This window comes from Panicum virgatum, chromosome 7K, assembly GCF_016808335.1.
Source record: "Panicum virgatum strain AP13 chromosome 7K, P.virgatum_v5, whole genome shotgun sequence".
In the NCBI taxonomy this organism is placed as follows: Eukaryota; Viridiplantae; Streptophyta; class Magnoliopsida; order Poales; family Poaceae; genus Panicum; species Panicum virgatum.
In genome coordinates this window covers 36,074,096-36,099,087 of record NC_053142.1, presented here as the reverse complement: position 1 = coordinate 36,099,087, position 24,992 = coordinate 36,074,096, and the positions used below count along the sequence as shown (strand labels likewise).

General features: G+C 45.0%; 1 protein-coding gene across 8 annotated transcripts; it reads left to right on the top strand.

The window, feature by feature from the left end:
• Positions 1-16,771: 16,771 nt before the first annotated feature.
• On the top strand, positions 16,772-23,035 carry LOC120641213 (probable WRKY transcription factor 2). 8 transcript variants are annotated; one of them, XM_039917238.1, is made up of 7 exons: positions 16,772-17,041; positions 18,836-18,896; positions 19,096-19,481; positions 20,074-20,235; positions 21,074-21,912; positions 21,994-22,152; positions 22,254-23,035. In XM_039917238.1, the coding sequence occupies exons 2-7, from the start codon at positions 18,881-18,883 to the stop codon at positions 22,849-22,851; spliced, it is 2,160 nt and encodes a 719-aa protein (XP_039773172.1). In that variant the 5' UTR covers positions 16,772-17,041; positions 18,836-18,880; the 3' UTR covers positions 22,852-23,035. The 8 variants fall into 8 exon arrangements, with proteins under 8 accessions (XP_039773172.1, XP_039773174.1, XP_039773168.1 ...); XM_039917240.1 differs by having other exon boundaries at positions 19,060-19,481; XM_039917234.1 differs by having other exon boundaries at positions 16,773-17,041; positions 18,836-18,917.
• The last annotated feature ends 1,957 nt before the right edge of the window (positions 23,036-24,992 follow it).

Below are 24,992 nucleotides of genomic sequence, written 5' to 3'. Positions count from 1 at the left end.
CGACGGTGCCGCGGCGCCCGCGACGGAGCCGGATGCCGTCGCGCCAAGGCAGTATGACTCGGGCGGGAGTGGCGGACGCCCCGACCTCGGCGTGCGGAGGCGGCGACCGGGTCGCTCGCCATGCGGCCGCCGCGGCTCTCGGTGCAATGGCGATGGTCGCATTGTGATCGAGGGTGTGGTACTTTGCTGCGGCGAAAATAGCACGTGGTAGTTTTTAAATGACTGCTAGTGAATCAGTAGTGATGAGCAGGGTTTGAATATGTTTAGAGATGTACTTTTTTATAATATGGAGGAGAGAGCGAGAGAATGAGAAACTTCTTTTTTTATTTTTTGAAAAGAAGACATGAACGTTGCCAAATCATATAAGGAGGAGAGAAAATTCAGGTCTTACAAATAGACGATTACATAAAAGGATTGAATTCAGGACGCAATGTGAGAAAAAAAATCATGGAAAAAACTAAGATACAAATGGGGCACCACACGCTCAAAAGCGTAAATTGACCTCCTTCTTAACCAACTGCAACACGGTCGGTGGCTGGACTTCTTTGACTTCAAAAATTCTCCTGTTTCTTTCATTTCAAAGATTCCAAGCAGTGTACCTGATTACTGCCGCCTTAGTTCGTTGTTGATCCTTTGGCTTATTTTGCGGTGACTGAATCCACCGGTCCTCAATGATTGCATTCACTGCCGGCTTCGTAACCAAATCATGCGTCCAAACTTGAACTAGCTCCCACACCCGCTGCGCAAAAGGGCACTGCAAACATGTGTTGGGCTGTTTCAGGCGCCGCGCCGCAGAGTGGGCAAAGAGGATTGCATGGCCAACTCCGAGCCTGGAGCTTATCCATCGTAAGAATTTTTTTTCTTGCACAAGCATCCATGTGAAGAACCTGTGCTTGGGCTCAGCATGCGCTGTCCAAATCCATTTCGGTTCGAAGGAAGAATAGGACCCTCTAAATTGAAACTCATATGCAGACTTTGCCGTGTACTGCCCATCTGTTGTTAGCTTCCAAGTGATTTTGTCCTCGCCGTCATTGAGCTGCACACCCTGCACCTTGTCCCAGAGCATGACGAACTCTGCCATTTCCTCCACCATAGACATGCGCCACAATCCCCGTGTCCAACTTTGATTTTCCAATTGCTCTCGTACTTCCAGTTTCTTGCGCCAAGCCCGCAGAATGAGAAGCTTAAGGGTGATGTTTAACGAACAACGGCTCATCAGCTAAATTTTAGAAGAGACTCAATAATGCCTATAAGAGATAGAAAATAGTACAAACTCAAAATCTTCATAGATGACGGTGATCCATCCGACAAAGTTAATTGTGTACCACTTAGCTTGGAAATCAGGTTGTTTAACTCAACTGTTGATAAACAATCTAAAGAGAAAGTCCACGTCAAGGTTGCCGAACATCAAAAACACAAACATACTTTTACAATATTGGAGTTCTTAAAAAAATCAAAACTCCTTTTTCAATGGACTCAAATACCATATGTGGCTATTTTTTTCATCAATTGGAGCATCATCCTTCGCCTGTTATAGCATGGACCTATTTTGATATGCACTCAATTAATTGATACCAACCCATGCACTAAGATGGAAAATCATGTCATCAATCCCTGCCTATTGGTGCTACCTATCTGCGGAGTTATCTATTATATTATTAAAGGAGTGTTAAAAGGAGCCACCACGTTCGCCGAGAGAGCCTAGAAATTCCCACGTTAATCTAAAAAAGAGAAGAATTTACATCGTTGGATTTTATGAAGATCTAATGGTCTACATTAATCTAAAGAGTCCATATCAAATATATAGAGAAGATATTAGATAATTGATAGAAAAGAAAATGAATATATGGAAAAGAAAACCAATACATACTCTTTCCTTACTCTCATCTCATCTACGTTCTGTTTCCAAAAAACAACCACACAACGAGACGTACCAAAATAAAGTGATCAGCACCTGATTTCATTTTTTTCTTTTCAAGAAAATAATGGGGTGGCAAACTCCCCACCTTTAATTGTTTTTTTTTTTGCTGAATTGAAAATGTGTCAAAACAATAAGAAGTTTACAGAGGTTAAAATTGCAAAAGCCATCATTGGAGGTGAGAGAGGTTAAAACTAACTGATTTCGTGCACTAGGATCTGACACCAATCCAAAGTTACGCTTCTTAGAATGTGCAACCCTCACATAACTTAAACGAACTACGTTCCAACACAAATCCAAAGTCACGTTTCTTAGAATGTGCAGCCCTCATATGACTTAAACAAATATAAATCTACTTGATAACATATATTAGCTTTAAAAGTAAGAGAAATTAAAAGGGGTCAATATATATTTATGTGTTAATCAAGCCAACTATGGAGCATCCTAGATTGTTTAGTGAACCATGGCCTCCTTTAGCCTAGAATGTCTTCAGTCTGTTTACCTGATTCTTTGCTGCGAAAGAGTTTTTGGTGACATAGGACGGATGAGCAAAATTTGAATAAGGCAGGTGCAGAGTGATATGTCACAAATCCGAGATGTTGAGATGCAGAACAGCAATAGCACAAATTACAAGAGGGAGGAAAAGATTGTGGCAGTTATCCCCTGACGACTTGAAAAACATGTAGTACATGTTTATATGAAGATCTAACCGTCTAGGTTAACTTAGAGAGTCCACGTCTGAGAAAAGAAGTAAGAAATTTCCATTTTAATTAGAAAAAGATCTAACGGTCTAGGCTTAACCTAAAGAGTCCATGTTCCATAAAAAAAGTAAAAATTACCATGCTAATAGGAAAATGATACAAACAAATAGTATTAGAAAACGATATAACGGTTCACATTGACCCAATAAATTCATGACAAATATAATTAGTAAATATATAGAGAGAAAACATAGGACTCGATCACAATAGAGATTAGAGGCCAACTTGCGTGCGGCTGCAAAGCAAGCTAGCACCAGCACGCCACTTGTACATGTACCTACCTACCACCTCAGTACCACACGAACAACGATGACTGATTCATTGTTAAAAGCTGTTGTAGCGATAGTACTACACATCATTGTAGTAATCACAAGGTGGTAGTTTAGGGGCAATCGTTAATAACAACCAATTACATTCCTTCATCACTAATTAGAGTCGGCAGTAATTAATCTACACAAGCACATTCATCATCATACACACTCGCAAATCAACACTCTCTTCTGTACACCGTACCTGCAGTTACTATAACTTCCTTTATTTCTTTTTCTTACGCCAAACGTGATTCTAATCTGAACTCCAAATAGGTCATGTGAATAGTCAAACAGAATGCATTCAACGAGCTGTATATATCCATGGGCTAATTAATAGATAAAAAAATCAACTTTGCCTCTCTTATAAAGTGCCCACTCAACCTTCTAATAATTTTTTACATTTAATACCATGGTGTTAAAACAAGTCGCCACGTTTGTCAAAAGTGACTAGATTAAAATATTAATCTAGAAAAGACAAAAATACACATCATTTAGATTTTATTATCATTTAATAGTCTACAGTAACATAAAGATTTCGTCGACAAAATCAGAAATAAAATTAATAAAATTAGTAGTTGACTAAAGAGCTCATGTCAAAGAAGGTTAATACACAGAAAAATTTAAAGTATTTTAGAAGAATAAGGACATAGAAAGTTGTCCTAAGAGCTCATGATGAATGAGGTTAGTTTTTGCATTTAATACCATGATGTTAAAACAAGTCGCCGTGTTCATCAAAAGTGACTAGAGATTAAAATATTAATCTAGAAAAGAGAAAAATACACATCATTTGATTTTATTATGATCTAATAGTCTACAGTAACTTAAAGAGTTCATCAATAAATTCAGAAATTAAATTAATAAAATTGGTAATTGACTAAAAAGTTCAAATTAAAGAAGATTAACACCCATAAAAATTTAAAGTTTTTTTAGAAGAATAAGGACATAGGAAGTTGTCCTAAGAGCTCTTGATGACTGAGGTTAATAAATAGCTAAATTAAGAATTAAGAAAATAAAGAAATTTGTAATTCATTTGTATACAAATTGGGAAGAGACATAGCTGAATATAGAGTCTATGACAAATGTGATAAATAACTTATTTTTATTTAAAATATTCGATTGGTATTTGATTTCCAAAAATATTGGATAGCAAATTACTTATGGTAGAGCTTATGCAATTAAATTCATCAATAACTGTATTTTGAATTATGACTTGAAGCTACCATGCTAATCATAACTTACATAATTGATTTTGTAGGATGCTCCAATTATCTAGATTAATCCCAAGAATTCGTCTTGAGTATAACCAATAAATAGCTAAATTAAAAATTATAATCAAGGAAAGATAGTAGTATTAAATAACTATGTCGGAAAGAAAAATAATGAAAAATTGTATTTCCAAGCAAATTACTTAGATCAAAAACCCATGTAGAATGTAATTAGTCAATAGATAAATAAAAGAATCTCAATACCCAGATCTATCTACTTACATAAATTTCAACATAAAAATATTAAGCCACCATGTTAATGTTGAGGGACAAGAAATTAGCACATCAATGGTAAACCTAAGCATTTTAGGCTGTGCTCGAGCCCATTGGATCTTGCCCCGCCCACACCTTTGTAGGTTCAGGATTGGTCAGAGGAAACCAGGCTCGAGAAGTTCAGCCTCATGAGAGCATGACCTGATATTATAATTTAATTATTTTGAACCAAAAATAGTAGAAAGCTAGAGCTCGGTCCCGAAATTTTTCCATAGGACGGGACTAGGTGCCAAGTTTAGCTCAAAAATTAGTGGGGTATTTTTTTTTTGTTCGACTTGAAAAAATGCTCAGATCTAATCAGTGAAAATAGGGGGGCAAATCTATATTGTTTGTAAGCATAGATGCAAGTTATTAACCAATAGATGTATTAGAAGAATATATAAAATAGAAAATAAGGAAAACATCAGGTTTGTTGTAGTCGTATATGAATTAACTGTGACTCAGATTCTGTGTGGAAATTAAAATTCATGATGAACAGGATAGAAGGGACTCTTCATTAGTATGAAACCAAAACGAAAAAATGATATGCATCGACGATCACACGGTTATATGAGAAGGAGCTTGCATCAAGGAAGGCTTCAACTTCTATGATGTCTTCGCCCACACGGTTATATGAGAAGGAGCTTGCATCAAGGAAGGCTTCGACTTCTATGATGTCTTCGTCCACACGGTTATATGAGAAGGAGCTTGCATCAAGGAAGGCTTCAACTTCTATGATGTCTTCGCCCACATCGTTGGCCATCGCAGGAAGAGGTACCATGGATGCCACCTCTAGCCATGGCAAACGCATCCCTCATCAAGATTTATCTTTTAACGTCACATCGCCTACGCAAAAATTAAAGATCCGCCAAAATAAGATTGAACGGAGAAGTCGAATATAACTAGCCTAGCTAGACATAATAATTTGGTTGAGTGGTACATTCACCGGGTGACTACGTAGAACCACTAACACACCCATATCTTCTGACCTTAAGGATAGTTTATCACCATACCAAAAACTCTCTAACACGAATTCACATTGCAGGACCAAAAATACAATACTTTCAATGAAGACAAATATATATTTCTATATAAGGTATTATTTTTACTAAGAGTTCATCATCCACCACAAATATGATGAAAATTGTGGCTATAAGGTACTATTTTTACTAAGAGTTCATCATCCACCACAAATATGATGGATAATATGGCACCTTGGTTTGTGCTATTTGAACAAATGAATGACAATGAAACAAACAAATATTTGGACAAATATATTTTGAAATAAAAGCCTAAATGTTAAAATAAAAAGGAGCTAGCTACCCGCGCTATTTGCGCGAGCCACCTTGCTAGTTTTCCTACTTAAAAGCCCACCGTACTAGCGTAATGAAATAGCATAGTGAAATACTTCACTGATAATGAGTTGAGCTGTAAACATGCAATTTGTTGCGCCTTTTATAATTTGGGTTACCCAATGATTATTCGCGGGCAAGAATTTTTACCCGCGACCTACGTGCAGGTAAGCATTCATACCAATACCCGTACTCACAGGTAAAAATTCACGCAAATATGACATGTCCTTATCCATCGGGTACGAAACCTTGGATACCCACAGGTAGAATTGCTATCTTAATAATGGGACGCTCCCCTGACCCGTGTGGGTTTATTCAATTTTTACAAAGAGAAATATATGAATGGTCTTCGAACTTGTCTCGAGGTGTCATCTAAAGTTTTAAACTAATTATTATATTATATGCAGTTGAAATAAATGTGACAGGTTTATTATTATTTCCTTTAATTTCTATAAAATCTTCTGTGGCTATCATTAATTGGATAATTATCCTAAACCCCTGTTATAGCATGAACCTATTTAGATATGCACTCAATTAATTGAGAGATCAAAAAGTATCAATTAATTGATACTAACCCATGCACTAAGATGGAAAATCATGCCATTAATCCCTGCCTATTGGTGCTACCTATCTGCAGAGTTATTTTCCTACTTAAAAGCCACTAGTTCTTCGCTTCTCCTTCTCCATTCCTAGATAGTCATTTGATCGACACAAGTCTCGTCTGCCATGAGGACCGGCACCTTCCCCCTCCTTGTCGTGTTTGGCGTTGCCATGTGTGCCATGGCAACCTCAGATGATGGATGGAATCTTATCCCCAATGTCACTTATAACCGAAATATCCAAGGCCTCGGCTAGTGTGTGATGAGTGAGTTCGCCAATCAATCGGGTGACCATGCTGAATATGTTGGTGTGGTGCGCCAGTCGGTGAGGAGAGATGACTTATAAGCTTGTTGTATATGCAAAAGAACATGAGGAACCAAGATGCTTCAATTTTGTGGTGTTCAACTTTGATCAAGATTGGCCTCAATACTGCAGACTTCTCTCCTACGAGGAATGTCATTGAAACTATTTTGCATGTAATAAACGAGAAATGGTTTCCTTTAATTTCTATAATATCTTCCGTGGCTAGTGTTTTCATTAATTTGAGAATTATTCATAAACCCCTGTTATAGCATGAACCTGCTTACTAGATATGCACTCAATTAATTGATACTAACTCATGCACTAATAAGATGGATAATCATGCCAATAACCCCTGCCTATTGGTGCTACCTATCTGCAGAGTTATTTTCCTACTTAAGATTCCACTAGCTCTTCGCTTGTTCTTCTCCATTCCTAGATAGTCACTTGGTCGCCACAAATCTCGTCAACCATGAGGATCGGACGGGCACCTTCCCCCTCCTTGTCATGTTTGCTGTTGCTGCCATTTGTGCCATGGCAACCTCGGATGATGGATGGAATCTTATCCCCAACGTCACCAATAACCGAAATATCCAAGAGCTCAGCCAGTGTGCGATGAGCGAGTTCACCAATCAATCGGGCGAACGTGCTAAATTTGTTGTTGTGGTGTGCGCCAGTCAGCGAGGAGAGATGACTTATAAGCTTGTTATATGTGCAAAAGAACGTGAGGCGGAGCCAAGATGCTTCAATTTTGTGGTGTTCAACTTTGATCAAGATTTGCCTCAATATTGCAGACTTATCTCCTACGAGGAATGTCATTGAAACTGTTTTACATGTAATAAACGAGAAATGATTTCTTTTAATTTCTATAAATATCTTATGTGTCTAGTGTTTTCATTAATTGGAGAATTATCCCTAAACCCCTGTTATAGCATGAACATGCTTAATAGATATGCACTCAATTAATTGATACTAACCCATGCACTAAGATGGAAAATCATGCCATTAACCCCTGCCTATTGGTGCTACCTATCAGCAGAGTTATTTTCCTACTAAAAATCCCACTAGCTCTTCGCTTGTTCTTCTCCATTCCTAGATAGTCACTAGGTCGCCACAAATCTCATCAACCATGAGGATGGGCACCTTCCCTCTCCTTGTTTGCTGCTGCTGCCATTTGTGCCATGGCAACCTCGGATGATGGATGGAATCTTATCCCCAACGTCACCAATAACCGAAATATCCAAGGGCTCGGTCAGTGTGCGATGAATGAGTTCGCCAATCAGTCGGGTGACCATGCTGAATTTGTTGGTGTGGTGCGCGCCAGTCGGCGAGGAGAGATGACTTACAAGCTTGTTGTATATGCAAAAGAACACGAGGAGCCAAGATGCTTCAATTTTGTGGTGTTCAACTTTGATCAAGATTTACCTCAATACTACAGGCTTCTGTCCTACCAGGAATGTAATTGAAATTGTTTTGCATGTAATAAACAGGTAATTTCTTTATGCATGATGTTGCTAAACCTTCGGTAGTTCAAAAAAGGAAAAACCATGTATTTTACCTAGAGTTTGGTCATTCGGTGGTCTAAACGAGGCAGTTGCTAGAACTGAAAGTCCAATATACTTTGGTGGAGCATATTATTTGCCCCAACTTTGCAAAGCAACCCCGTTTGGCATAACTTCAGCTTCTCTTAAAACAGCCGGTGAAGTGAAGCTGCTTCTCTGACGAAGCTAAAACTGTTTTGAAAAACGTTTGGCAAAAAAGCTTCTTCCTGGTGAAGCTGGATGAAACCACGTTTTTATGGCTTCACCGCACCAGTGGAAGCACATGGATAGCTTCATAAATGGCTTCAAACTTGAAGCTAGTCCAAAAAAAGACTATTTAGCATATCTTTATGTGAAGCTGCTCATGAAGCTGCCCAAGAAGCTATGCCAAACAGTGCAAAATATGCTCCACAGCCACCACAGCCCACCTGACAGTACAGCTTTAGGCCCAACGGTCCAATATACCACACAGATAAAAAAAAACATGCTACAGCTCCTTCAAGCCCAACACGACTAAGAAAAAGGACCAACACAGCTGGAATCCATAGCTTACGTGGCCTAGGTTTTCCATTTTTCTTCTATACGCTTTTGCAATTTTTACTTGCACATTATTTTTGTATTTAACCCTACTAAGTTTTGTACTCTTAACTCTTCATTCAAACGTGTTCGTATTCCATTCTTCTTCAACTAAATGCGGCTAATCGTTGCATCATTGTTCCAGACCTCAGATTTGGTGCCTGATTCATTCGGTGCTGAACTGAAATTGGCCCCCGTTCTCTGCTGTTGTGTGCTTGTCTGGCACCGCGACAGTGTTTCTGAAAGGCTGGGCTTCTGTATCCCGGAAAGCGAGCGAGGGTCGGATCGCATGCATCTTCTTCTTGTTCAGAGTTCAGATTGGGGCGGGAAGTGCCGTGATCTGCCCCCGGCGGCTGCGGCACCTGGCGAGGCCGCACAGGCTCCGCCAAATGTGAGATATCGGCGTGGCCCCCGCGGAGATCACTCGCAGCCGCTGCGGCGGGCAGGGACAGGGAGGCGACGCAGGTCGCAGGGCATGGACCAGTGCGGTATACCGGTGATTTCGTGCAGTTTTCCGACGCTTAAAAAATGAATCCCCGGTGTGAAATAAAAGGAAATTTCGGCATTAGCTATGCACATTATAATGTAAATGATCCTACCAAAGTAATAATTTATAATCATGCATACAAATACAATAGTAATAAGCATGCATACAAATACGGAGTCATACACATGAAATGAAAGTTCAACGTAGGAATGGGAAGACCCCCATTTGGGACGCGGTTTGGTATTCGGCGGTGGACATCAAAGCGATATCTCGCACTCTAAGCAGCTCAGCCTTGTAGTGTTGCCAAGTTTGGCCCGTCCACGCCGATGTTGTCTGCCATTCCTGAACTAACATAGTATAAAAATTAGGGTCTTCCTATTCGTACACCCATCTCGTCGGTGGCTGCATGCTGATGTCAGGAATGGGGTAGTGAAAAGAGTGCCTGGAATCGCTGTAGGAGGAAGAAGAGTGTTGTGGACTGTCATAGTCCGTCGGTCCACCTGTTCTCCTCTGCGAGTGCGGTATTCCATGGTCGGTGTCCTGAGTAGCATGTGTGAACTGAGTCTCCCCTGCAATCAACCAAATTTCATAATTAGTAATCAATACTCATAGTCAGAAATATGTGTCTATTTATATGTGCAATGTATACCTGTGAAATGAACACCACGAGCACCACCACTACCAGCAGCAGCAGCAGCATGAGCACCACTACCACCACCACCAGCATCAGGATCAGCACCGTCACCATCATCGGCCGAGCTGCTATCCTCGGACTCCTGATACGGAGGATTACGCTCACCTTCGCCATCATCAGTCTCACTGTCGCTGCTCACTGGTTTTGCTGTTCCTTTGTCTTTTCGACGCTTTGGGTCACCCTTCTTAGACCCCTTCTGCAACTTTCTCTTCCCTAGGTGAGTGTCACCTATATTTTGACGTGCCCAATCGCTGATGGAATCATTCCCCGTAGCCTCACGTAGATCTGACACGTTTATTTGATCTCTGACAATATGGGACGGGAGAGGGATGTCGCCGTCATCATCATCCTCGTCCAGAACTGGAGCCCGGTTAGATCTACCATATTCCATCCATTTCCGCACCGGATTTTTCTCATCATAGAAAGAAAGATGGGCTAGCTGGTCAATGAAATCACCTTCTTCACGCATCAGTGGACCGGAGACCTCCTCAAGTCGGAGACGAAGGTTGTAGTTGATATAGACAAGCTTATTAAGTTTCTTGTGCGACAACCGATTGCGAACCTTTGTATGCAGCAAGGCAAAAGTACTCTCCCTCTGCGAAGTGGACCTTCGAAACATCCTCTGCATAACATTCCCCCTCGTCGAACCACTACCCCATCCACGCTCATATGCACCTCCTCTTTGTTCCACCCCCCGTCGGAACTCTGCTTCCGCTCTCGATAGATCCATAGCACGCTGCACCTGAGCCTCCTCATCTTCTTCATCACCGGGATAGTTTCCCTCCGCCGCAGCCTTCTCCCGTCTCAACCTCTCTCGGGCCCGGTCAGCAGTTGCCTTCTTTGCCCTATCCAACTCACGCTGAAAGAAGTCCCGCACATCAGGTGACACATTCCTGCAATGGACCACCTCTACCCCGCGCCCAGCCAAATGTTGTTTCAATCTAGTCGCACCACCTCCTCCTTTCAGCATACGACAATAGTTACATCGCCATCCGGGATAAAGATTTTCACCGTGTTCCCATACGACATCTCTGCTTGCCATTGTCTATCTGCATACATGCACAACAAAAATATATCATCTAATATTCTAACTCCTACCTAAGTCATAGTGTCAAAAATCATCTAATACACCTACATCAAATCTACCTAAAACCTACTACATAGTGCAAAAAATCATGTACTACAAATAAATCTTCCCTAAATTCTAAATATACCTAAGTCATACACCTAAATCCTAAAACAAAACATCGAAATACACCTAAATCCTAGGAAAAAAACTTACCTGACCGCGGCTTACCGCTGCTAGTTGGCAGTTTACCGCCTCTCCGTGCCGGTAAACCGGCCTACCCGGGCGGCTAACCGGTCGGAACCGGTAGATCTGCTACCGGTCCGGCTTACCGGTCGGGGAGACCGGTTATCCGAGCTCCACGGGCGGCAAGCCGGTCTCGGGCGGCGGACGGCGACTTCTGGCGGCGGACAGGAGTAAAGGAGGGGGAGCGGACGAGGGAGGCGCTACTGAGCCTTCAGCAGAGGACACACGATGTTAAATACGCCCTGCCGCGCGATGGCTTATAAATTCCGCAAACCATACTAAATGAACGAATTTTTGAGAAAATTTGACACCATTAGATTTATTGCACCTTGAAGTATTTTTAGGAATGTTTTGGGAATTTTTCATTTTTTTGAATTCAAATTTAAATTTTGAATTTGGACCGGTTTCATACCGGACCAAACCGGTACCGGGCCGGACCAGTTTGACCGGTAACCGGTCAAACCGGACCGGTTACCGACGGTTCGATGAACCTTGGTGCGGCGCCTGGCACGTTCCCAGTCTAGTTCGCAGTGCCGACGCCCGCCGGTGCAGTCAGCCAGTCAGGCCATCAGTAGGGTCCCCCGGCCCCCGCCGCTCGCCCTCCCCGTTTCCCACCGTCGACTCGGCACCACGGTTAAAAAAACCGACCGGAACCGGTCTGGAAATTGCGGTTACCGGTCAAATCGGTTCGAACCGGTTCCGGTTCTGGCCGGTTTCAAACCGACCTAAAATTAAAATGCAAATTTAAATTCAAAAAAATGAAAAAAAATCTAAAAAAAATCCTAAAAATACTTCAAGTTGCGACGAATCTAATGGTGTCCAATTTTTTCAAATATTCATTCATTTAGTATACTTTGCGGGCATTTGAATTTAAATTAAAAAAACGTGCATACAAAAATATACAAATACAATGTAAAATATGTTATACATTGTATTAATGTAAAAGTAGTAAAAAAAAGAATTAGAGGGTTCATTTAGGCTCAAAACATATTATACAAAAATTTAAATTTTTAACAAAGTCGGTTTTTTTGTTCAACGGACCGGTTTCCACTCAAACCGGACCGGTTTATCGGTCAAACAGGTCGGCTAACCAGTGGAAACCGATTGAACTGATGTCTATAGTTTGAAATTTGAATTTGACCGGTTTTTATCCGTTTCCGATCAAACCGGACCGGTAAACCGGAACCGGAAGACGGCAGTTTGACCTCACCGGTCCGTAAAAAAAAACCCTGCTCGGCACTGCTCGGCCGCCGTGCCAAAAGGCATGATGCGTAGCACTAGCACGGACAGAGGCTGCGTCATCTTTGTGCAGTACAGCACCCACAGCCGGCTACTGGTCTTGCTCGCACTCTCGCGCGGCCAAGAGAAAAATCTTGTAATGCTGCGCTCGCAGCGCCAGTGCAGGTGCAGCCGTGCAGGTGCAGGAGCCTCCCCTCGCCCTCGGTTTGAACTCGGAATCCTCCCTCGACGAAGGGGATTTCGCGTGCGCGCGGGTACGTACCTGCGGTACGCGGGCGTGTGGTTGGAGGGAGTCGGTGCGGTACTACGTGCGCGCGTACCCTGTCCTGCGTTTGGAGCATCATGCAGTTTCAATGCAACTTGGGTTGGAGGGAGGAACGGATCCGAGACGCTCGCTCGCATTCAATCGCGTTTCCTCCCCTGCAGGACGCGCAGGCGCCACCAACGGCCGGCATGCTCCCCCGATGGCTGTTGATGCAGTTTAATTGAGTACTAGTACTAGTAAAAATGGATGCCCCTTTTTTTTCAAAATTTTAGAGAGGGGGGCTGCTTGAATTCTCGGCAAGAGGCTATATGCACAGTCCATGCTCTCCTCTCCTAGTACGTACTGGAGTGAGATCAAACAGGGAGCAAGAGACGAGGAAATCTGTATTTTCAAAAGAAAAAGAGAGAGACGACGACGACGACGACGACGACGACGAAATCTCTCCACCTGTGTGACTGTGTCCCTCCCCAAGTCGAGTCCAAATTCAGGCGGGGGATCGATTGATCATGGGCACGTCGCTGCCGCCTTCAGCTGCGGCGCGCGGCCCGGCGGCCGGTGCGCGCGGGGGATCATCCACCGATGGGCGATTGGGCGGGGCCGGGCGCACGTAGTACGGGGGACGGGAGCCTCTTTCATTTATGTTATGACTGGCATGGCCGTCGTACGCCCATGGCGGCCCGTACCGTCCTCGTCGGGGGCAATGCAAGCAGCACATCAATTCGTGTCTGCAATTCCGCACCCGCGTCGCACGCCGGCACCACGTACTCCAGGCGCCGCTTGCTGCCCAACCTCGATTCAACTTTCGGCGAGATGAAGAAATCTCTCATCGCGGTTTTATTTACCGTCACCGTGAGCAACACGGATGTAGTATAACTGTATAAGCACCGTGCGTACGCCAACAATTGGGTTTGCATAGACCACCTACCTGACCATGGCCGCTCGAGCTGACGGCAGGGGTGAAGCTAGAGCTGAACGGAGGGGGTGTATTGTCTATAGATTTGCAGCTTATCTTTTTATTTATATATGGTAAAAATTTATTGATTGACACTGAATTTGTATTTTGTGTGAGTGCATGGGCACCCATGGAGCTCAACATAGCTCCGCTCCTGCCTGACAGGCTGAGCCGACCCGTCTTGGAAAGAAAACCAGATCGGGCTGCGTATTTTCTTACTTGGCCCAACCGACAAATAATCAAGTCTATCTGTAAATTGCATCAAAACTAATTGGCATGTGGAAAGGAAAAAGCTATATAACTACCTGTAGCTCTCACGCGGGAGCGCGCGACCAGCGCGACCTGGCGCGGCCTGCTGCGGTCCCTCATCAGATGAAATTGGACTGTCGTGGTCCATCTATTTTTATATTGTTTGAGGTTAAGAAAAAATAAAATTTATTAGACGACAGGTCACGCTAGCTATCGATCGCTTGCCCCCGCGGCCCAGCAACCAGCTCACGGGGCCCATCTCTTTTTTCTCTAAAAAATGTTTTATCTCACTCATATAAACTCCGTTTTGAGAACCAATTTCACCACAGTGTTCTACTCGACGAGCCGAACAAAACTAGATCCCACTTACATATGTTTCGACCACGTTTTGTAACAGTGTCAAATTGCTATATGCTATAATATAAGTTACACAGTGTTATATAAATAAGTTGTCATACTTCTAATATACAAGTTGGCATAAAAAATAGCATTTCATTTATATGAGTTTGTCATAAAAGCAGAGTGTCCATCAACAACTCATGTGTCAACTTATGTGTAGGACATCCTTCTGTATTGTGTGGTAAATTATGTGTTATATGTGTAGCAACTTATGTGTAAGACACCTCCTATTTTCTGACAACTTCTATATTACAAGTGTGACAACTTAATATAAGATTTTTTTTGCCAACTCGTGTGCATGACACTTTTTCTGGTCTTTGTGACAACTCCTGTGCATAACAAAGTATGATTTCATGGTAAATTTCTTTTTTTCTTGACAACTTACACAAAAAAATGATATTTTTTGTTGCAACTCTTACTCTACAAGTGTGACAAATTATGTGTAGACACCTTGATAACTTATGTGATAGCATATAGTAACTTGGCTTGAGTGAAAAACATCATCAAAATATATGCAAGTGGGATCTAGTTTTGTTCCCCTCGTCGCACAGAACGCAATGGTGCAAACGGTTTCAAAAACGGAGATCGTATGGTGGAGATAAATCATTTTTTTCTATAAAAATACATGGATCCCATTTTCTTTGGATAACACACCACCGCTGCTCTCCCGACAGCGACAAGTCCGCGCTCCCACCCAGCGCGACCCGTCGCGCGTTATCTTCGTCCATGTGGAAAGGACATGTAGACTGGTTTCACGAGACTCAGTAGCACCTTAGTTTATGGGTTTGACTCCCCGTAAAAGCGTAAAATTTTATGGCGTTGTGTATTCAGCGGTAGGCGATGTTCCCGCGATAGTTGAGACGCCTGTGGTGACTTCGCCAATCTTGAGAATTTGTCATCTCAGTCTTCGAAGATGTTCATAGAGGTAAAATTTGTGTTCGTACGTTCATAGAGGTGAGTGCGTACGTTGTGAGTATTTGAGTTATACTGTGTAATCGAAAAAAATTAATTGGCGCCATTCTAAACATTTCTTTTATAAACATCGGCTATGAATTTGAACTTTCAAGACAAGCCTACAAGTCTGCCAGAAGATACTATTTTGCGTGGGGAGCATGTCGTCAAGGTGATTCATCAAACGGTATGAAATTACTACTGGTGCATTATTTCTTTCTGATTTTTCCAAAATTATATAAAAGGATTTTTCCATTTAAACGTTTTTTGTTAAGTTTTTGCGATCCATGAAGGATTGTAAAGCCATTAATTTGAAAGCAACAAAGGCTCCCAGCCAAACAAACCAACCCAAAAAAGTTCAAAAAAATAAAAACCCGAACCACAAGGAAGAACCGAACGGGAGTGACAAGGCAATGGACAATGCGATTCAACTTCTCTGCCTTCATGAAGCGAAGGCACAAAGATGAACAGTGTTCCGAGCCTGGATGAACAACGCTAGCTACCGTGATTCACTGTAGCAAGTACGGTTCACATAACACTGTTAGAAAATAGTACTATTTTACTGTAGCACGAGTACCGTAGCGATAGATCGTATCCATCCCTCTCATATTGGGCGGCCCACGGAGGCTCAAAAGTCACGGGAACAGTGTTGCGTGACTTGATGAAGGCAAGGTAGGGAATCCCGATTTTGGACAGTGGCGGTTTGAGAGAGAGACGCCGAGCATGCCATCAATGTCCGTTTCTCTCTCCCCTCGCCCGCCAGTCTCGAGTCCCAACAGATCCTTCCGCACATCTCTCACCACACTCCCTCATGGTAATCAGTTAGACTGTATAATTAGTTATTTTTTCAACTATATTTAATACTTCATGTATATATCTGAAGATTTGATGTGACGGATACTGTGTGAATTTTTTTGAAACTAAGGCCTTGTTTGGCTCCAGGACTTTTTTCAGAAGTCCCTATCACATCAAAAGGAATTTTACTATTTATAGTATTAAATAAAATCTGTTTATAAATGTTTTTTGACAGCTGTGTGCTTTTTCGCGAGACGAATCTAATGAGCCTAATTAATCCATAATTTGCTACAGTGGTGCTACAGTAACCATTCGCTAATTATAGATTAAGATACCTCATTAGATTCGTCTCGCAGTTTAGCCCCAGGGTTCTGCAGTTAGTTTTATAATTAACATTTATTTAATACTTTTAAATACTAAAAAGTTCCAAAAACTTTAAAAAAACCCCTGGAACCAAACAACCCCTAAACAGGGCCTCAATGGCTCAATTCCTCTCTCTCAACTTCTGTTCTCCTCCTTTATTTCCCCCTTCTCTCTCCAGCATAAAACAAAACACAATTGTGCGGACGATGAGAGAGAAAGAGGGTGAGGGAGCCGAGTAGTAATGGCAGGGGGAACCTTCTTTTCCTGACTCCCTGCGGCTGCAGCTCATCATTTGTCCCTGATCCTTGTGCTTCGTTCCTGTTGCGCTTTTCTCGGGCCATCGGGTGGACTGAGCCGTCGGGACGGACGGGAGGGAAGAAGAAGGCAGAAGGCACACTCCACAGGCGGGGAGGGGAGCCTCGCCATTGGCTCTCCCCGATCTTCTTCCTCCAATCACAGGTTCGTGTCCGGTCCTCGTTCCCCTCTACGGCTCCGTCAGTGGACTCACCGTTCATCAATTTGCGAAGAAATGCAGGCCTGTTGTCGTGTGGGGATTTGGGTGGGAGCCCCTCGCGCGGTTCTCTCCTGTCGCCCGGTCTGAATTTCTCTGTTTCTTGTGAGGAAGATCAGGCCTTTCTGACCTGATTTGGGGAACCATTTGATTTCCATTTTTTTGTCGTTTTTCGTGTTGACTGATCAGTTTCCGAATTCTGCGCCATTATTACATTGTTTCTGGTCGGTTCATTTCTCCCCTCCTGGCAATGCGTCCTGTTCTTGAATCCTGGTTCGGGTCTGTCTGATTTTTGAACGCCAGAGGCTCGTCTTCCCCGTCGCTCCATTCCGCCATGAAGGCGGAAGCTCTGCGCCGATGGACCAGCTGGGGGCGAGATTGAATGCTGGCTTTCCCCTCTGATCTCTGGTTTGCGTCCCTCCTCTTCGAGCTCCGTATTTCACGCGGAATCACTGGCGCGCCCATCGCCCGCGGATTTCGACATGAAAAAAAAGGGAAAAGTTTATTTTTCAATCCTGAACTATCACGTTAGTCCGATTTTCAACCCGGAACTACAAAACCGGACATCCTACACCCTCAACTCTTCAAAACCGTGAAGATTACCCCCTCGAACCGAAACGACCCGGTTTTGTCCACGTCACCCATCCAACGTGGCACCTCTCCCCTCTCTTTCTCTCACAGACAGGGCCAAGCACCTGCCGCGTCACCCGTTCGCATGCGCCTGCCGCTGCCTCGCCGCCGCGTCCTCCCCTGCGCTCCCGCTCCCCGATTCCACCGCCGATTCGAAGCTCCCTTTAACTAACCGATTTTTGGCCCTGTTTATTTTTACCGTAAACGCCGTCATATCGAATATTTCGACACATGCATGTAGTACTAAATGAAGTCTATTTACAAAAATTTTTGCATGGATGGTCTGTAAATCGCGAGACGAATCTAATGAGCCTACTTAATACATGATTTTGCAACAGTGATGCTACAGTAATTATCGGCTAATTATTGATTGATTATGGATTAATTAGCATCATTAGATTCGTCTCGCGATTTACAACCCATCTGTGCAAAAAAATTTATAAATAGACTTCATTTAGTACTTCAAATTAGCAAGATTCCAACGCAAAAAATTTTGCGCTCAAACTAAACACGGCGAAAAAGATTTTGTCTTTCTTCGTTCTACGCCGTTCTGGACATCTGGCACGTTCTTTAATATTCCAGCATTTCTTTTTCCTCGCCTCTGGTGTTCTTGTGATCCATTCCTTCTGATTTTTCTTTTACATTTCATAGTAGTTCGTAGAGCTAGCAGCACTAGTAATTTTTGAGGAACTCTTGGATAAAGTTGTTCCGTGTTGCTATGCGCTTTGAGCTCCGAGTCACAGCTACAGCGGAGTCCCCAGGCTAGCACGCAACGATTGGGGTCCATGGCCATCTCTTTCCCTGCTCTCGAAGCGAATAGATGGAACAGCCACGTTCCCTTTTTTCGTTTTTGATTTCTTTTTGGTTTTTCTATTTGCTTATGGAGAACTGTGCCGGTCGTGTCGTCTGATCGACCTACCCTTTTGTGTTAAGTTGTCGTTTACTGTTACTGGCCTGACGCGGTTTCAGTTTTGGAGTCAGCTTCAGAAGAGGGATTTGGCGTCTCATACAAAGTACTACTATAGGAGTAGTTGTTCTTCCGGTGGAGAAGAACGTACTTACTGGTTCTGTCACTGAAATCGTGCTTTTCTCTTCAAATAATCTTGTTGCAGGCAGTCGGGTTTTACCTGTTTTGCTCCCTTCGGCCGCAATTCTTGATGCATATGGATTATGGTGCTTGCTCCCAACACTTGTGTGAGGCTAACTATTTCCATAAGTTTTTTTTTTTGTCTTGTTTCAATTTGATAATGTTTGTGCATATGCTCTGTAATCTAGTTAATGTTTAGCCAAAGCATTAACTGCTAGTACTGATATGTAACTGTTCTTCACCCATCAGGTTAAGCAACCAAAGCTGAGATGGAAGGCCATGTAGGGATGCAGGAGGGGAGGGATCCTAATCCAGGCCCATCATCCTTGATGCGGGGCTTGCAGACCGAAGCATTTCTACCAGACACCGAGGTTGCCAAGGCCGGATTTGAGAAGGATGGCTTGTCGGCCGCCATAAGGTCACCACGGGAGGAAGGTCGGTCGCTGCCAATGACCCCGCAGTTTGGCCACAAGTCCAGTCCAGGCAGCACCCTCGCTGAGAGGATGCAGGCAAGAGCTGGGTTCAGGGTGCCAAAGCTCAGCATGCCGTTCAGTACAGCAGTTGCAGCTGATAATTCAGTGCCAGGAGCTCCATCGCCCTACCTCACCATCCCGCCTGGTTTGAGCCCGGCAACGCTGCTGGACTCACCAGTCTTCATTTCCAATGCCATGGTAAGTGTTTAGGTTACGGTTGCAGTGTGAAGGGGTACCAGAATTATTATTGCTTTCATCTATGGGATGCTAAATTGGCAGTTCAAGAATGTTTGCTTTACTAAACTTTTGACCTCTTGGGAACTCTGAAAGCTCAGCTTTGGCTCCATGATCATTGCTGCTGTGTTTTCCAGCATACATAGTCTCTTCTTTCCAAACAAGCTGCCATTGTTTTCTCAAAAGCAGAAAATAGTATAATATCATTCATATCTTTCAAAGTTTTCTTGAAAGCCTTTCTACAGTAATCTAGTAAAGCACACCCCACATTTGAAAGCCAAATTTCCCCTATGTCCCTACTTGGAAGTCTTATAGTAATGACTGTTAATGCTGTTAAAGCTGGGATATGAACTTATGTGTTTGTTCAGTTCTTATTATATATATTTTTTTAACCATGTTCCTGCATGAACTAATTTCGCATGAAGTGTTCAGAGATATGAACAAGTTGATTACTATATGTGTGATAGATGGTGATAAATTGAAAAACAACAAGCACTTCAATACTGAATATATTAGTTACTGACAACATTGGTTTTTCTTCCTTCCATTGTTTCAGGGCCAAGCTTCGCCGACCACAGGGAAGTTATTCATGCTTGGTAGCACAAATGACAATGATCCTATTAGATATGGAGGCCCTCTACTTGGAGATGGCCCTGATTCATTTTCTTTCAAGCCTTTAGACCTGAAATCCTCACACTACACTGCTGAAGGAAAGAAGGTCAGTAGCCTTTGAATACTTTATAGGTTATTGCTGTTCATTCACTTCCATACTAATGATAGAAGTATTTGTATATTTGAAATTATTCATATGACAATGCAGTTGGCAGCAATTTCTGTCCCAAAACCTTACCCCAAGTCTAGATGAACAATTAGTTTCATCAGAAGGATTTTGTTCTGTGTATCTCGTTTGCATACCTGTAATAGATTGGCACATTTGCACACAGTGTCATTTTTTTAAAAGGTAGGGCCGCTGTTTAATATCCAGTGAGCTTTAGTGACAGCACTTAGGCCTCCTCCAGCGGCAGGCGATATCGCCGATTAAATGAATTGTTTAATTGATGAACAGTGTAGAAACATCCGCGCTAGCGGTGCGGCCATCGCCTAGCGAGAGCGGTCTTCCCCTCACATGCATGCGTTCCCAGACATTGCTGCTGCTGTCCGGGCTGGCGAAATCGCCGGTACTAGCGAGAACCGCTGGAGCAGGCCTTATAACAAAAGTGGCTGGTAGCTCTGGTACTACTATTTTGCCCCGTATTGTTCATAATAAATGGAGAAAAACGAGGAGACCAACCAGATTCTGCTAGAACTAGATAATTTACAAATTGGATGAAATAATGCTTGCTAGAACTAAATGGTTAATTCGTGGTGGCTATCTTGTAGATGAAATAATGTTTTCTCTCTCTAATATTAAACTGATTTCTTCTTCCTTTGGTTCAGATAAGTAAAATGTTGTGGTTACAGACCGTGTTGCAATTAACCATTTATTTTCCTTATTCCTGATCCAATACTTGTTCTCTTTCCTTCCCTTTCAAGCTAATTCATAATTGATTCTTCAGGAATCTTTATGCAACAATCAGCCTCCACTACCAAGCACCCACGTTTCTGTCAAGACTGAAACTAAGATTCAGCCAGTACAAGAGGCCAATCTGCTGGGCCAACTGAACCAGCAGAATCACAGCAGGCAGAGCAATATGAAGAGTGGTTCTCATGACCCCAACTCCAAGCTCAGCCGTCTTGCAACTGTCACCGGTGCAGGCAATGACCACGTATCATCGCCGCACAGCCAGCCTGCAGAGGAAGGCGACACGAGGGGAGACTACCACCCGGCAATGGCCGCCACCACACCGGCAGAGGACGGATACAGCTGGAGGAAGTACGGGCAGAAGCAGGTGAAGCACAGCGAGTACCCGCGGAGCTACTTCAAGTGCACGCACCCGAACTGCCAGGTGAAGAAGAAGGTGGAGCGATCCCACGAGGGGCACATCACAGAGATCATCTACAAGGGCACGCACAGCCACCCGAAGCCCGCGCAGAGCCGCCGGCCGGGCGTCCCGCCCGTGCACCCGTTCGTGGAGGGCGCGCAAGCGGACGCACCCGACAACCCAAGGCCGCATACAAACACGGCGGAGGCGAGGCAGGCGTGGCATAACAATGCGGGTGTCAAGGACCTGCCCGGCGACGGCATGGACGCGGCATCGCCCCCCTCTGTCCCCGGTGAGCTCTGTGACTCGTCGGCGTCGATGCAGATCCACGACGCCGGTGGCGTGGATGCCACCTCTGCAGCCACCGCAGGGTCCGATGAGGTGGACGGGGAAGACAGGGTGACTCATGGCAGTATGTCCCAGGGCGGTGGCGGTGCCGACGCCGATGGCGACGAACTGGAATCCAAGCGAAGGTCGGTACATTGTATCTGTGCATTGTAGCAGCTTGCTTACTGCTTCTGCTCAATCTAGACCTGACATTCTGATTATTTCAGGAAGCTGGAGTCTTACACCATTGATATGAGCGCTGCGTCCAGAGCTGTTCGCGAGCCCCGGGTGGTGATCCAGACGACGAGCGAGGTGGACATCCTCGATGACGGCTACCGCTGGCGCAAGTACGGGCAGAAGGTCGTCAAGGGTAACCCAAATCCAAGGTTTGTCTGAAGCATCAACTGTCTATTTATTCAGAGCTCCAAGAATGGCGCAATTGCTCTGTGTTTGATGATCTGGTCGTCTCACTCTGTGTCTGGTTCAGGAGCTACTACAAGTGCACGCACCCGGGTTGCTCGGTGCGGAAGCACGTGGAGCGCGCGTCGCACGACCTCAAGTCGGTGATCACCACGTACGAGGGCAAGCACAACCACGAGGTCCCGGCCGCCAGGAACAGCGGCGGCCACCCGAGCGCGGCGACGGCGGCGGGCGCGGCCGCCGGGCGCAGGCCGGAGCACCCGTCGGTGCACGACGGCCTGATGAGGCACCTGGCCGGCGGCTGCGGCGGCGCGCCGTTCGGCCTGCGGCCGGCGCCGCCGTCCCGGGACCCGATGACGCCGATGCTCAACTACCCGACGTACGCCGCCGCCGCCGGCGGCCTCGGCGGCGGCGGCGGCGGCCCCGCGTCGCTGCCGAGCCTGCCGATGCCCGGGGGCCCCCTCGGGCCGGTAGAGGGGCTGAAGCTGCCCATGCTGGCGCCGCCGTCGCTGCACCAGCACCCGCTGCTGAGGCACCGGCAGGCGATGCAGGCCGCCGGGCTCGTGCCGCCCAAGGCGGACGTGAAGGTCGAGGGCAGCGGCGCGCCGCCGCCGTCGGTGTACCAGCTGATGCGCAGCGGGCTGCCGCTGGGCCACCAGATGTAGATAATAAAAGAGAGAAGAGGGTTAGAGAGCATGGACGTGATTCTCGAGTTAGCTGCTTACCAGTCGAGTTTGGATTAGTTCGTGATATTACAGCGTGGAAACAAGCACCATCGTCGCTTCTTGCTTCCGTTTTTTTTTACTCTTTTTTTTTTGCTTCCAGCAATTTTTTTACCGCTTCTGTTCATTTGATCTTCAAACTAAGATTTTGAGTTGTTTAACAATTGCAATCAAATTGTTGTTCATTTTTCTTTGACTGACAATTCTATACGTCGAGAAGGCCCAAGCATGGCTGGGCTGGCCTCTTTGCATCAGCCCAGAAAGCATTAGACAACATGCTTACTGTTCCTCAAAGCCCATCGCGCAGCTCTCTTATTGGGCTGCATCGAGAAGTTTGGCCTGGATTCAGGTCGCAGTACCCAAATTCAAGAACAGTTTGTCGTTTAGTCGTTTTTTCAAAAAGAAAATAAAAAGGCAAAAAAAAAGGAGAGAAAAGGATTAGTATGGTTAAAGTGACGGAGAACCACCCAAAAAAAAAAGGGGCCATCGAGAAAGGGACGCGGGGTGGTGCCTGACACGTCCCTCTCTGTCAGCCTCACTGACGTGCGCGGCGCGGCAGTGCCGGGCACGGCGTCCGCTGTTCTGCCTGCCCCCCATCCGGTCTGATTAGTCAAACCGGAAGGCCCCACCTGCCAGTGCTCTCTCCGCTAGTGCGCGCCACCGCGAGGGCAGAAATGGAACGCCGGCCTCCCCGGCTTTTTTTCTCCGTCGTATAAACCCCGTCGACAGACACGACACGACAGTTGCGTCTCGGAAAGAGGAAGGCCTGCGCCGCACAGGCGGCACCGCATGGAATAGGGAAATTACGTCTCCGCCCCCCCCCCCCCCAAGCTCGATTCCTGTTTCCACCACCCCGAAGAGGCGGTGTGATTTCTTAGTCAAGGTAATCTCTTTCTCGTCTTTGACCTAAATCAGGAAATAGATAGCTATACTTCATGAGGAAGTCATAGGAATGGGGGCTTACAGCTCCGTTACAGTCATGCATTAAAGTTGTTGGGCTACACTTTATTGTGATTTTTAACCTTCCTGTTTCAATTTATACATGATGATATAAAGAGCATTGACAGGCACATTACTAACCACTAAAAAATAATTAACGAAAAATACAAACACCTATGCGACTTGGAGAGGGCACAGAACAGCAGTTTTTACCACCCATGCTTCCGTGTGAAAAGTAGTTTTAAGAGATATAGGTGTTAGAGCATCTCTAATAGTTACTCATATTTTTTTTCAAATCTTATTGTTTGGCAACTCTCCAAATAGATATGGGGAGAAAAAAAGAAGTCCATCTCTAATAGTTCTTCATTTTTACTTCTAAAAACTGAGAAATTGTGATCCCACGTGATAATCCCGCGGGAAATATCGTGTTCCCCGAAACATATCATCGCGCGCCTCCTCTTCTGGCCGCCGCCTGCATCCTGCCGCCCGCCGACCCTCCCTGGCGGCCGACGCCCCTCCATGACTGGTGCCACCACTTGCCACCGCCGCCCCTCCTCATTGAAGGCAGCAGCTGCCGATGCCCCTCCCTAACTGGTTGTCGCCGCTGGCCCCTGCTGATCGAAGCCATCAGCTCCCGCCGCCGCCCCTCCTCATCAAAGCCAGCAGCATATGATGTGTTGTCAAAAAATAAAAAGTACCGGTCAGGCCATACCAGGGTTCACCATTTCGTTTTCCGGTGAAATCCCGGTGATCGGCGGAAACGGAATTCCGTTCCGGAATTTCGGTGAATTTCGGACGATTTTTTTTGAATTTTGAATTTTCAAAACGAAATTTTCCGAAAATACCGAAATATTTTTTCCCGGTACCGAGCGAAAACGAAAATTTTCGCCGAAATTCGGCGAAATTTCGCCAAAATTTCAAACCCTGGGCCATACACGGGCGAAGGGCATGCAGCATGCCGACGGATAGGCAGACCACCGGCTAGGCTAGGTGCAAGGCCTACGGCGGCAGGCGGGCAGGCCAGACACATGAACCGCCGCCAGTCAAGCCATACGCAGGCCACGCCGGGCCAAAGCGCTGGCCAGGCCAAGGCACGGTCAAGGCAGGGCCGCCAGGCGCAGACCTACGACGGTGGCGGCGGCCAC

Excerpts from the sequence above, each read along its gene's own strand:
- LOC120641213 (XM_039917234.1), top strand. The coding sequence starts at position 18,881 with ATGCATATGGATTATGGTGCTTGCTCCCAACACTTGT. Across the intron at positions 19,482-20,073 it reads TCTTCATTTCCAATGCCATG|GGCCAAGCTTCGCCGACCAC; the intron begins GTAAGTGTTTAG and ends CCATTGTTTCAG. Across the intron at positions 21,913-21,993 it reads GAACTGGAATCCAAGCGAAG|GAAGCTGGAGTCTTACACCA; the intron begins GTCGGTACATTG and ends TGATTATTTCAG.